At 48.2% G+C, this 11,027-nt stretch overlaps 1 protein-coding gene across 5 annotated transcripts in view; it reads right to left on the bottom strand.

The window, feature by feature from the left end:
- Positions 1-3,843: 3,843 nt before the first annotated feature.
- LOC102375350 (butyrophilin subfamily 1 member A1-like) overlaps positions 3,844-11,027 on the bottom strand; it is a 19,750-nt gene continuing 12,566 nt past the window's right edge. The window contains exons 7-10 of one of the 5 annotated variants that reach the window (XR_003092368.1): positions 10,041-10,067; positions 8,307-8,339; positions 5,880-5,992; positions 5,623-5,772 (exon numbers count right to left, since the gene is read on the bottom strand). Coding sequence is in view for 4 of the 5 variants with exons in the window: in XM_006038915.3 (XP_006038977.1) it covers positions 4,391-4,911; positions 8,307-8,339; positions 10,041-10,067 (581 nt within the window). In the remaining variant the exon portion in view is untranslated. Of the gene's footprint in view, positions 4,912-5,622; positions 5,993-8,306; positions 8,340-10,040; positions 10,068-11,027 lie in introns of those variants that run through there. The other 4 variants (XM_006038915.3, XM_006038919.3, XM_006038916.3 and 1 more) reach the window with 4 other exon arrangements.

The following is an 11,027-nucleotide window of genomic DNA, read 5'->3' as shown; positions in this document are numbered from 1 at the left end:
CCATCATCCCGCGGTGCCCCTCACTCCTGACCCACACCCCGACTTCCCGCCCCAGCCCTGCCGTATGATGGTGACTGGAGGGCATCCCGGCTCCCCCCGCCGAGCAAAGCAAATGTCAAGCTCAGCTCCCCATCGCTCAGGTGCTGCGCCAGGGAGTCTGGGATCTGTAGATCTAACTAGCAGTGGCCACGTTGAAAACAAACCCAGGGAGGAAATGCCAGACATCTGGCTTGCATTTAAAAACCCGCCTGGACGCAGCAAAGCGATGGGGCTGACCACAGCTCCCCTTTCCCCCAGGCAGCATCTCCTGCCCGCTCAGCCCCCACACGCGCAGGCACCGGCCCCTGTGCTGCCCTCAGCAGCAGCCCTGCCCCTCCTGCCCTGCAGCAGCCCCGGCCTCCGGCCCCTGTGGGCGCTGGGGGGGGAGGGGGGGAGCTGGAGCCAAACATAAATAAAGAAATAACGATACCAGCAGTGAATACCAGCGGCACCCAGTGGCCAAAGGCCTGAACTGCAGAATACTGCAGTGCCACCTGGTGGCGGAAGGCGGTAATTACAAGTGTTTGAGTCGATTCCTGTTTGAAAGACACAAGTTCATAGATACAGCGACGTAAACGGGGAGTGCCGCAAAATAAAACATATCTGAGTAGTGATTAATGCACTTAAAAGAATTTTAGAGCAGCAGGAAATCCCAATGGTGCACACACGAATGCAAATGGAAAATCTTGCGTCGTCTATAAACGCATTGTGGTGCCAATTCAGCAGATAGGTCTTTTCCTATTCATTAATACATTAAAATGTACTGAATTCTCATGGAGTTCACAACTAGTAAAATACGAGGTTTCTAGTTTGATTCATTGTGGAGATATGTTTTCTTCTGCTACTTTCAGGGACATGTATCACAGTATTTAGCTTGAAATCAGAGCTTGAGAACTGCAGTTAAAAGAGATGAGAAGAAAATGAGCATCCCATTTAGTCTCATCCCAGGCATCCCTTTCCCAAAAGTTATCTTACAATGACCCACTACAAACGTTCATATACAACAAGTACAAGAACCAGACCAAGGAGGAACACTCTAGAAAATGGCAGATGTAAAAGAAGGGGACATGAGGGCACTGACACTGCAAGGAGAGAGGAGTTATTGAATATACACACAGAGGATCCAAGGAAGAGGAACGTACCTCCTGCTGTCCTTGCCACTCTAATGTAAGGGAAAAATCCTGATCCTCAATTTGACAATTGGTTTGACACTGAGCAGAAGAGCTGAGCAGCATTATGATGGACCTTTAAGGTGAATACACATCACTAAAAGGATCAGCCCATCCCAGGCACTGCCCCACAGTTGTAGATGTGGCCACTGTCCAAAGTAAATTCGAGCCAGAGCCCAGGAGCTGGATGACAGCTTTTCCTTCCACTCTTCTGCTGAAAAGTAGTTCTTCACTTCTTCCACACTGACCTGAAACAGACCACCTTCTTCTTGCTGCCTTTGTAGAGGTAGAAAGTGAGCGTACCTGTAGCAAAGTATGAATGACAGTTCCTGAGGTCATCTCCTTTAGATGTTGCAATTGCACTTTGCTATGCTGGAGTACAGCTGGCAGGGACCTCCAGAGGTCATCTAGTCCAACCTCATACCTGAGGCAGCTTTGCCTTTATCTAAACTATGCTATACAAATGATTATCTATGGCATCACTTTGCATACTAGCCCTACCCTCCAGTATATCTACTATCCCCCCCACCAGCTTGGTGGCATCTGCATACTCGCTGATGGTGCACGCTGTGCCGTATTCCAGGGTCAATGATGAAGACAGTGAATGAAACTGGCCCCAGGACCAACCTCTGGGGCACTCCACTTGTTACCAGCTACCAAATAGACATCGAGCCATTGATTGCTACTCTGTGACCCCGATGCTCCAGCCACTTTTCTATCCACCTTACAGTCCATTCATCCAGCCTGTACTTCCTTAGCTTGCCTGCAAGAGACCATATCAAGAGCCTAGCTAAAATCAAATTACGCCACATCCACTGGTCTCTCCACATCCACAAAGCCAGTCACCTCATCAGAGAAGGCAGTCAGGTTGGTCAGGCATGACTTGCCTCTGGCGAATCCATGCTGACTGCTCCTAATCACCTTCTTCTCCTCCAAGTTCTTAGAAATGGATTCCTTGAGGATCTGCTCCATGATTTTTCCAAGCACTGAGTTGAGGTGGACTGGTCTGTAGTTCCCTGGATCCTCCTCCTTCCCTTTCTTAAATATGCGCCTAATGTTTGACCTTTCCCAATCATCCCGGACCTCTCTTGATCACCATGAGTTTTCAAAGATGAAGGCCAACAGCTCTTTAGTCTCATCAGCAAACTCCCTCACCACCTTCAACTGCTTCCCGTCTGGCCCCATACATTTGTACATATTCAACTTTTCTAAGTAGTCCCTAACCTGTCCTTTCACCACTGAGAGCTGCTCACCTCCACTCCCAACTGTGCCATCCAGTGCAGTAGTCTGGGATCTTACTTTGGCTGTGAAGACTGAGGTGAAAAAGGCATTGAGCACATCAATTTTTTTTTGCATTCTCTGTCACGAGGTTGCCTCTGTTATTCAGTAAGGGACCCACACTTTCCTTGATCCACCTCTGGCTATTGACATACGTACCCGTATAGGATCCAGTGCACAGATGCCTCATTTGAGAAAATGCTTCCTTGTGTCTTTATTCATTAAGGTCTCTGGAAAGACACCACAATCCAGATCTACAATGTAGTGATCATCCCCACTCTTCACTACAAGTGTGACATGTGGATGACCTACCATAGTCATCTCAATAGCCTGTACAGGTATCATTACCTATGTCCTAGTAAGATCCTCCACTCCACATCAAAGGGAAGTTTGTCACACAAATGCCAGCATCCTGGCTAAAGCCAATGTTACCAGCCTGGAGTCAGCGATCCTCAAGCACCAACTTCAGTAGACCAGACGTTGTGTGGGGATGCCTGACTCTTGACTCTCAAAACAACTGCTTAAGGCCCAGTCTAAGTTTGACCTGAGATCTCACAGTGGCCAGAGGAAATGCTGCCAAGGCATATTGAAGGCATACAACAAGAAAACGGATGCCGACTTGAAGAGCTAGAAAGTACTAGCTACCAGCTGTCTGCAGTGATGACTCAGGCTCAACCAATCCTGTCCATTGCAAGGTGGAGCATACTGCCCAGAAAGCACAGAAGAGAGGACAGAGAAAAGACAAACGCAGGAATCACTGCCCACAGCCTACTTTCCCCTGAGGAAAGACGTGTAACTTCTGCAGGTGGCTCAAGGATTGGACTTGTGACTCACCTCAAGACTCATCAGTGAGTGATGGCAGAGATCATTCCTGAATAAAGGGATTGGTGACAATGACATCTCTTACTGCATGGGTCACTTTAACCCTGTATGCGGACAACTTAATTCTTTAGATGTTTTTTCCCTTCAGTTAATACATTAGTAACTCAGAGCAGACATGCCACTGATACTTCTTGCTATGATAGTCCCTGTAAGGAGAGTGAGCAGGAGCTTTATGTCATGTTTTCTTGATTTTCCAACATCTGAACATCAGGTTTTTAAATTACCAGGCAGGGCAAACTGATAACTGGTCCCGTGGGATATGGCCACAGCCACAGAAATGCTTGTGTGTGTCTGGTTCACGGGCAACACAAGCAGTGACGCTACAGTCCCACCAGACTGACACGGGGACTTCCCAGGGAAGGAGATTGGTTTTGTTCATGAGGAATCAAATCTCTTAAAGAAACCTGCTCGCTCCACAACACTTATGACAAGGAAACAAGATGTGAAATAAATCAATCAATCACCAAGCAGAAGATACTTGGATATGTATCAAGAACACCTTTATTGACTGCAATTGTGAGGACAATAAATAACTCGGGAGTGATTTTTCAATAATTACAATGAGGGAACAGGGCCAAAAATTTGCACAAATCACGTTTTAAGCAGCCACAGCAGCTCCACTTCCTAGGACCGGAGGCTCTGGACAAGCAGCGCTGCAATGAACACCAGGGCCGGGTTCAACCGCATTTCCCAACTCAACCGGCCCCAGGTTTTGGTGCCTCCTCATCGCCACCCCTCCCCCGACCCCCCAGCTGCACCCGTGGGTGCCGGACCCCACAGGCCCCCGAGGGCCCCTCGGTCATGCAGGAAACAACACCCGGGCAGAGACGACCGTCCAGCTCGGCCACGTCCTGCTCGCCGTGGTCGGGGGATGAAGAAACCCAGCCTGCGCGTCCAGGGCCACGGACACGGCACAGCTGGTCGTCTGCAGCGAGAGGAGTCCTCCAGGGCCACAGACACGAGCACGACTGAGGCCGGAGGGGACAACGAGCACGTCCCGTCTTGCACGCTTCCTTTCCCTCTCACTGGTGATGTCTCAGATTGATTTCACCAAACTGCACCCAGAAACAGGGCCGGATCCTGTCCCCCACGAAGGAGGCTGGCAGGCAGGTGAAGATCGGGGCCCCGGTGACAGCATCAAGAAACGACACTTGCCCCAATGTGCAGTCCAGATACACCCCCACCCTGCTGGGCACCCGGTCCAGGGGCAGGCAGGTGCGACGATGGGCAGTGAGAGCCTCGTACTCACCCCAATAGCGCAGCACAGCACAGACCCCCTCCTCAGGACTAAAGCTGATTCCTCCCTTCCTCCTCACAGACTCTCTGACCACCCCCACGGCCCAATACATCCCCTTCCCGACCTCCACCTCCCACCAGTGTCTCCCGGAGGTGAATCCCTCATGGCCCAGCACACAGCGCTCAGTGTCAAATCTCTCAGGATTGTCGGGCAGATCCAGCGGTGTGTCTGTCCATCTCACATTTTTCCCATCCTCAGACAGGATGAGGTAGTGATAAGCCGTGTCTGGATCCAGAGTCATGTCCTCTGTGGGGAAAGGAGATAACAGGAGCGTGAGGAGCAGCGCTCAGCCCGAGGACAGGCTGTGATCAAGGCAGGGGCAGCTTTGGCTGCCGCTGGGGGGGAAGACGGGGATGACCCGAGCAGGAAGGAGCCCGGAGACCTCAGCAAAGGGCAGGGCCGATTCCCCACTGGCAGGAAGCGGGGACAGAACCGCGCCGGCTGGGCCAGGGCTGGGCCACGGGATCGATCCCCTCCTGCACCTGCCGGTCACAGGCAGGGATGAGAGACCCTGGGGGCTCAGGAGAGCCCGGCAGAGGGTGTGAAGGGGAGAGCATGGATACAGCTCATCTCCCTCTGCACTGTCCACTGCCTGTCTTCAATCTCAGTCTGGTAAACCTTCCTTGCTCTCATATTTTGGGGCCATTTCCCAGAGAGACATTCCCACTCCAGCAAGTCACAGCAAAAGAAATATAAAATTTGGAGCAGAACAGTCCATGTCACAAAGATTAGTTGTGTCCCAGGCTTCAAGTGCAGGTCCAATTTCCAAACTTTTCAAAGCTTACCCAAAAGGCCAGCATAAGACATAGCAGATGGGAGGGAGTGAAATGTATACACAAATAAGGAGGTCTTAAGGCAAAACTGGAGAGATAATGTGTGGGGAAGTGGGAGTGAGGAAGCCATAAGTGACTTATGTAAATGGAAGGTAATTTTGTTAAAAGCCAGGAAAGTACCTGGTGTCTTAAGAAAGAGAGTTGGAGTATTGTTGGAGCTCTGCTGGGCCAGGAATGTCCAGGAGGCAAAGATGTTCTTTGGTATCTCTTATTAGTTTGACTCTATATTTGGAAGAGCTGTTGGATAAACTTTTGGGCATCGAGTGCCCGTCCTCTAATAAATAAGGAAAGATGAAAGATTATATCATGATGGTTGGATGGAAAAGAAAAGCAATCCCAAATTACTGAAATTATAGCAGCTCGCCTCCTCTTCCAACTCACAGTAAGAGATCCTCTTACGGAAAGGTCTGCTCCATGTGTCTGGGCCTGTAGCAAGTATCATCTAGAGGAGTAGTCCCCAAACAGTCCCAAGTCAGTGGCTGTTTCAAGAACGGCTGTGTCCCCAGCAGGGAACAATGGAAATAAAAGGAGAGTCACATCCCCTCATGAACAGGGTGGATGACTGCAGAAGAGAAAAGCTGGATTCTTCCTCTCCCTCATCACCACTCATTGTGATGACAAGCAAACTTTGGGGAGGAAAAAGCAGGAGGAAAGAAGCGAAAGCTACGGGAGAGTGAACAGACACACAAATGAAGAGACCACAAAAAGGAAGAGAGAGCAGCACTGGGCAGGAGGAGACAGCAGAGGAAGGAAGTAGAGACAGACCAAAAACTAGCAGTTTAGACAAAGTTGTCTTGGTGTATGAATGTGCAAACAGGAGCTCACACAACTCCTCCACTCAGCCACCCTGGCCAACTCCAGTCCCTTCCAACGCCCCTTTGTCCCGGTTTATTCAGCAAGTTCAGCAGGCAGCTTACTGCTCTGTCCTCCGACGTTCTGGTCAGCCTCAAGTACGTTTTTTTGTTATTCCACCCCAAAATATTTTGATCCTGGCCCCACAATACTCAGGCCTCCCAGTCTTTGCCCTGTCATGTTTTCTCGCTGACATGTCTTTCTCCCTAGTACCCTTATTATGGTGTATATTTTATTTCTCCTTTCTCACCCTGCTTTGTTGCTTGAAATACCCATACTTTTCTTGCTCGCTCCTTGATTTCATCTTAATTTCTATTTTCCCCATTTTCCAATTTCTGTATTTGTAGGGCTGTTCTTTCAGACAGAAAGTTCACTTTGCCCCCTTTCCACAGATCATGACTTTGTGCTGCCTTTTCTATAACAAAGGCAATAAGGGAAGTAGAAGCAGCAGTAATAAGTGGTTGAGGTAGTGCAGGTCTGGCCTGGGATAGTGGCAGGGTCACTTTGCGGGCTGTGTAGTCAAACATGGCAGGGAATTTGGGGGAAGGGGGAGATCAGGAGGAAGGACCTCTCAGAAATCTCTACAGGAGGCAGGCAAGGAAGGGTCTGGAGGAGGAGGTGCAGTCCCAAGCAGATCCAGTACTGTGTCATGGGCTGCCACATCTCATGATGTGTTTTGAAATGCATGAGGATGTGAGAGTCCTGCCATGAGGAGTGACATCCCCACCCACTGCCAGATTGGGATATATCGTATGGGGCATGCACACACATAACACTTTGGGCAGAAACACATTCTTCACCTTGGGTAGGTGCTCTGGCAGCTTGAGGGGGCTTCACTGGCCCAATCCTGATCCCGTCAGGCCTCTGAGGGACCTGCCTGGTTTTCTCCACATATAGGGAGGCCTGGGGCACATCCCTGTAAGTGGTGAAACCAGTGTGTGTCCCAGTGTGGAGGCACAGGACTCAGGGAATACTGTGTGCTTTGTGCCTGTACTCCTGAATTTGTGTGACCTGGGGCCTCCACCCTAGGACCTGTGCTGGGTCCTGCACTGGCCCATGCAGAAGAACAGATCAGTGTGAGTCCCAGTGTAGTGGGGCACAGGACTAGGCTAAATACATCTTACTGAATTTAAAACAGCCTGTTAACACAGTTTTAAAATGTTCTGGAACTGATTAATTGTGCCAATAAAAAATCAAGTGTTGTTTTGAACCAGTTCACTGTACTTTGGTTTAGCAGACACCAAATGGTCTGTGAAATGGGTCTGGTCAGTCATCCAGACATCCCACATTGCATTGCTCCTCTCACCTCCTCCCTGCTGCCCACTGCTGTAATGGCCTACTGTGGTATATGGCCAGAATACTATTGTCCCCCTCTTTTTTCCCTCCTTCACTGATTAGCTCTATTGAACCCACTCACTGTGAGACATCCTGGGCTGGTTGTCAGAACCACTACACTTCAGTGCTTAAAGGATACCCATCTTACCTTGAATGCTAGGGCACTGTACGTGTGGGCACCTCTGACAAACAACAGTTGTGAACCGGTCCCCAATCCGTGACATTTTGGAAGTGTTCAATTGTTATGTGTTTGCACACCCCATAAGAACATAAAAACTGACAAACTGAGTCAGACCAATGATAAATCTAGTCCAGTATCCTATCTCCAACAGAGGACTAAATTAATGCTATAGGAGGGGAGCCTTAAACCCTAAATATATCTAGAGTGACCTCTTCCTGATTCCTACATTCATTACCCTCCCTGCCATCCACCACGGGTCTAGAAATGCCAGAGGACACATCTCCATTCATTCTGTTCATCAGCTATTAACACATATATTGATCTTAAATAACAATTAACTCATATATTAATCTCAATAGTATTAATCTATTAAAGGATCTAAATTAATAGGTTCCCAGTGCTGGAGAGACTTGGCAATTGATACAATCTGAACATTGTACCTTTTTCCAAAGGAGGTGCAGTTTGTCCCAGCCCTGAAAGCAACCACAGAATCAGACATGAGAACTCATTATTAGAAGAGATGCAAAAACAATGCATTATTGCCTGCAATGTCACATTGGGACAAAATAGAGCTAAAACTTCAGTGTGCCAGAATTAATAACCAAGACACAGACTCCATGACAGGTTTTCTGTCAGAGGACAACACACATATCGGTCTTTGATTATTTCTTAGATCACTATTGCTGACACAGTTGTTGATACTAAAGAAAACTGTCCCTACAGACACTCTCTAGAAGCATGACAAGATTACTGATGAAGACCAGCTCCTGCTGCCTTTCATATAATGGAAAATCGCACCTTGAGTTAAAGCCAGGAAGGGGTAGGCTTATCGAGTAATTATGGCAGGCGGTAGAAGAGTCTTTTCTTCTACTTCCAGGTAATAAGATATAAACCTTCTGGGGGAACTGTCACATAGGAGGGGATCTGGACGTTTTTCTTCAGAGTTGCCTGCTCTGGCAAGTGTTTGTCCGTGCAGACAGGGCACCACTGTGAGGAAAGGGGGTCAATGTGCTTAAACAGCAACAGAGAAGAGACAAGAAATTATGGGCTGTGGGTCCAATGTTCAGAACTATCCAAGTGACTTAGGCATGTATGAGTCCAAGACTAAACAAAAGCCTCTCATCAAAATTGTGTCCATATCATTACAGACCTACAGGCCACTTTGTCAAGTTCCTATTACCTCTTCCAACCAGCCTCTACTTGGGCCAGACAAGCTGTCAAAGACAGAACAGATGCTGCTTGTAGGTGACTAGTTCTTTGCAGGAGCCAAAAATTGAGGATATTTTCAGTGTGTGAGTGATTTAACATATTCTTATTATTCACCCTTCTCCTGGAGAGCCACATAGCAGAGAGATTTTAGATTGGGATAAGGGTCCAGGCTACAACGCAGGGCCCTATCCCTTCCTGGGCAGCTGCAGCCACCTCACCCAGATAGACACAGCTAGTTTTCTCTCTCTCCTGGCTCCACATCTCTAGCTCTCCTGACTGTACAGAGGCTGGTTTCAGAAGAAGTGACTAAGACAACCTGAGGTAGTGCATGAATGGTGCTATGACGATTAAAGCACTGTACTTGGAAATTAGAGAGAGAGAGAAAGAGGTTCAAATCCTTTTGGGGTAAAGGGCACCTAGCACCCAGATCTCTGGTTTCCTGAACAAGTGTCCTAAGCAGGCAAATGTAGGAGTTAAAATACAAGAGTACTGCCTCATCTTGTGCAGTTTGATGCCTGCTAATCACATATTCCTGGCCATCTCTCATTTTCAGGGTTTAAACACCAATACACATCCAGAAGGGATACACAAATGTAACAGTGCACCTCCCTGGCCAATACACAGCCTGCTGCACATGCTCAGAGGACACAGGTATAGTTACATGTCCAGGCTGCCAGGGGAAATAGTATTTCTACCTGTGCAAAAGAGGAATTGGCACTTATGTGATTAAAACCTGCCATTTACACTAACAAAGGGAAACAGAAAGTGGGGGGGGGAGAGAAAGACACAATGACTTTTAGGTTCCTTCAAAAAAAATCTGGCCATAGGAGATTTTGAGTTTTTTGACCTTAATAAAAAGCACTTCTTGCCAGAAACTATTAGTGAGCCTAAGAATAACTGGAAAGGAAAAAAGGGGAATGGAAATAACAGGAAGAGACCACTGATTCAACATGAACTTTCATTACCTGGACAGATCACAGCTCTTTTCCACCCTGACATAAAGAGAAATAGTGGTGAGCATTTATCTGAACAAATGCAGCTCTAAAAGGATTCTTGGATGATGAGCTTCTGGCCTAAGCAAAAGCCAGGAATGAACAGAGTGATGATGGACACAAATGGGGTAACTGGACTAACTGGGACGCTGTCCTTTAATGTCAATAAATCCACACAGACATCATCCATTAAAGGGATGTCAAATCTCTAGGTCACTCTCTAAATTGTGGTGACCAGGGAGTAGGGCTGTGCGAAACGGAAGCACTCTGTTTCGACCAGCGTTTGGACATTTCGACAGAAAAGTGTTTCATTTTGACTTTTGTTTCAAGTCAAACGGCTGTTCCATTCCTTTCTGTCGAAATCTTTTGCTGTTTCGACCCTGTTTTGACGTTTCACCCATAGGATATAATGGGGAAGGTCGACACACTCTAACTGTCATTTCTGGCCTGATTTCAATGAAACTTGCAGGTAGCCCCTTCTGAGGGCATGAAGCGTGTCAAGATTTAAGAAGATAGATGCCGAGGATTTAGAGAAACTGCACCCCAAAATCTTCTGAGCAAAACTCATGTCACGTGAATGTGTTAAGCTGCAGCGGGGTCAAAGCTACAGAAATGGTAGCCCCTGCTGAGGCAACAAAGCCTGCCACGGTTCAAGGAGATAGGTGCAGAGAGTTCAGGAAAACTGTACCCCAAAATCTTGAAAGTAAAACCCATGACACATGTATGTGTTAAGCCACAGTGGGGTCAAAACTGCAGGGATGGTAGCCCCTGCTGAGGCCACGAAGCCTGCACGTTTTCAAAGAGATAGGTGCAGGGGTTTGGGGGGAACTGCAAGTCAAGCTGTGGACAAGCAAAACTCGTGACATGGGTGACCCTGTGTGTGTGTAGGCGCAGCAGGGTGAAAGCTGCAGGCCTGCTAGCCCCTGCTGAGGTCACGACGCCCGCCAGCTGTCACCGAGA

The sequence above is a fragment of the Alligator sinensis genome, unplaced genomic scaffold, assembly GCF_000455745.1.
Source record: "Alligator sinensis unplaced genomic scaffold, ASM45574v1 scaffold275_1, whole genome shotgun sequence".
In the NCBI taxonomy this organism is placed as follows: domain Eukaryota; kingdom Metazoa; phylum Chordata; order Crocodylia; family Alligatoridae; genus Alligator; species Alligator sinensis.
This window is presented reverse-complemented; position numbering and strand designations above follow the sequence as displayed.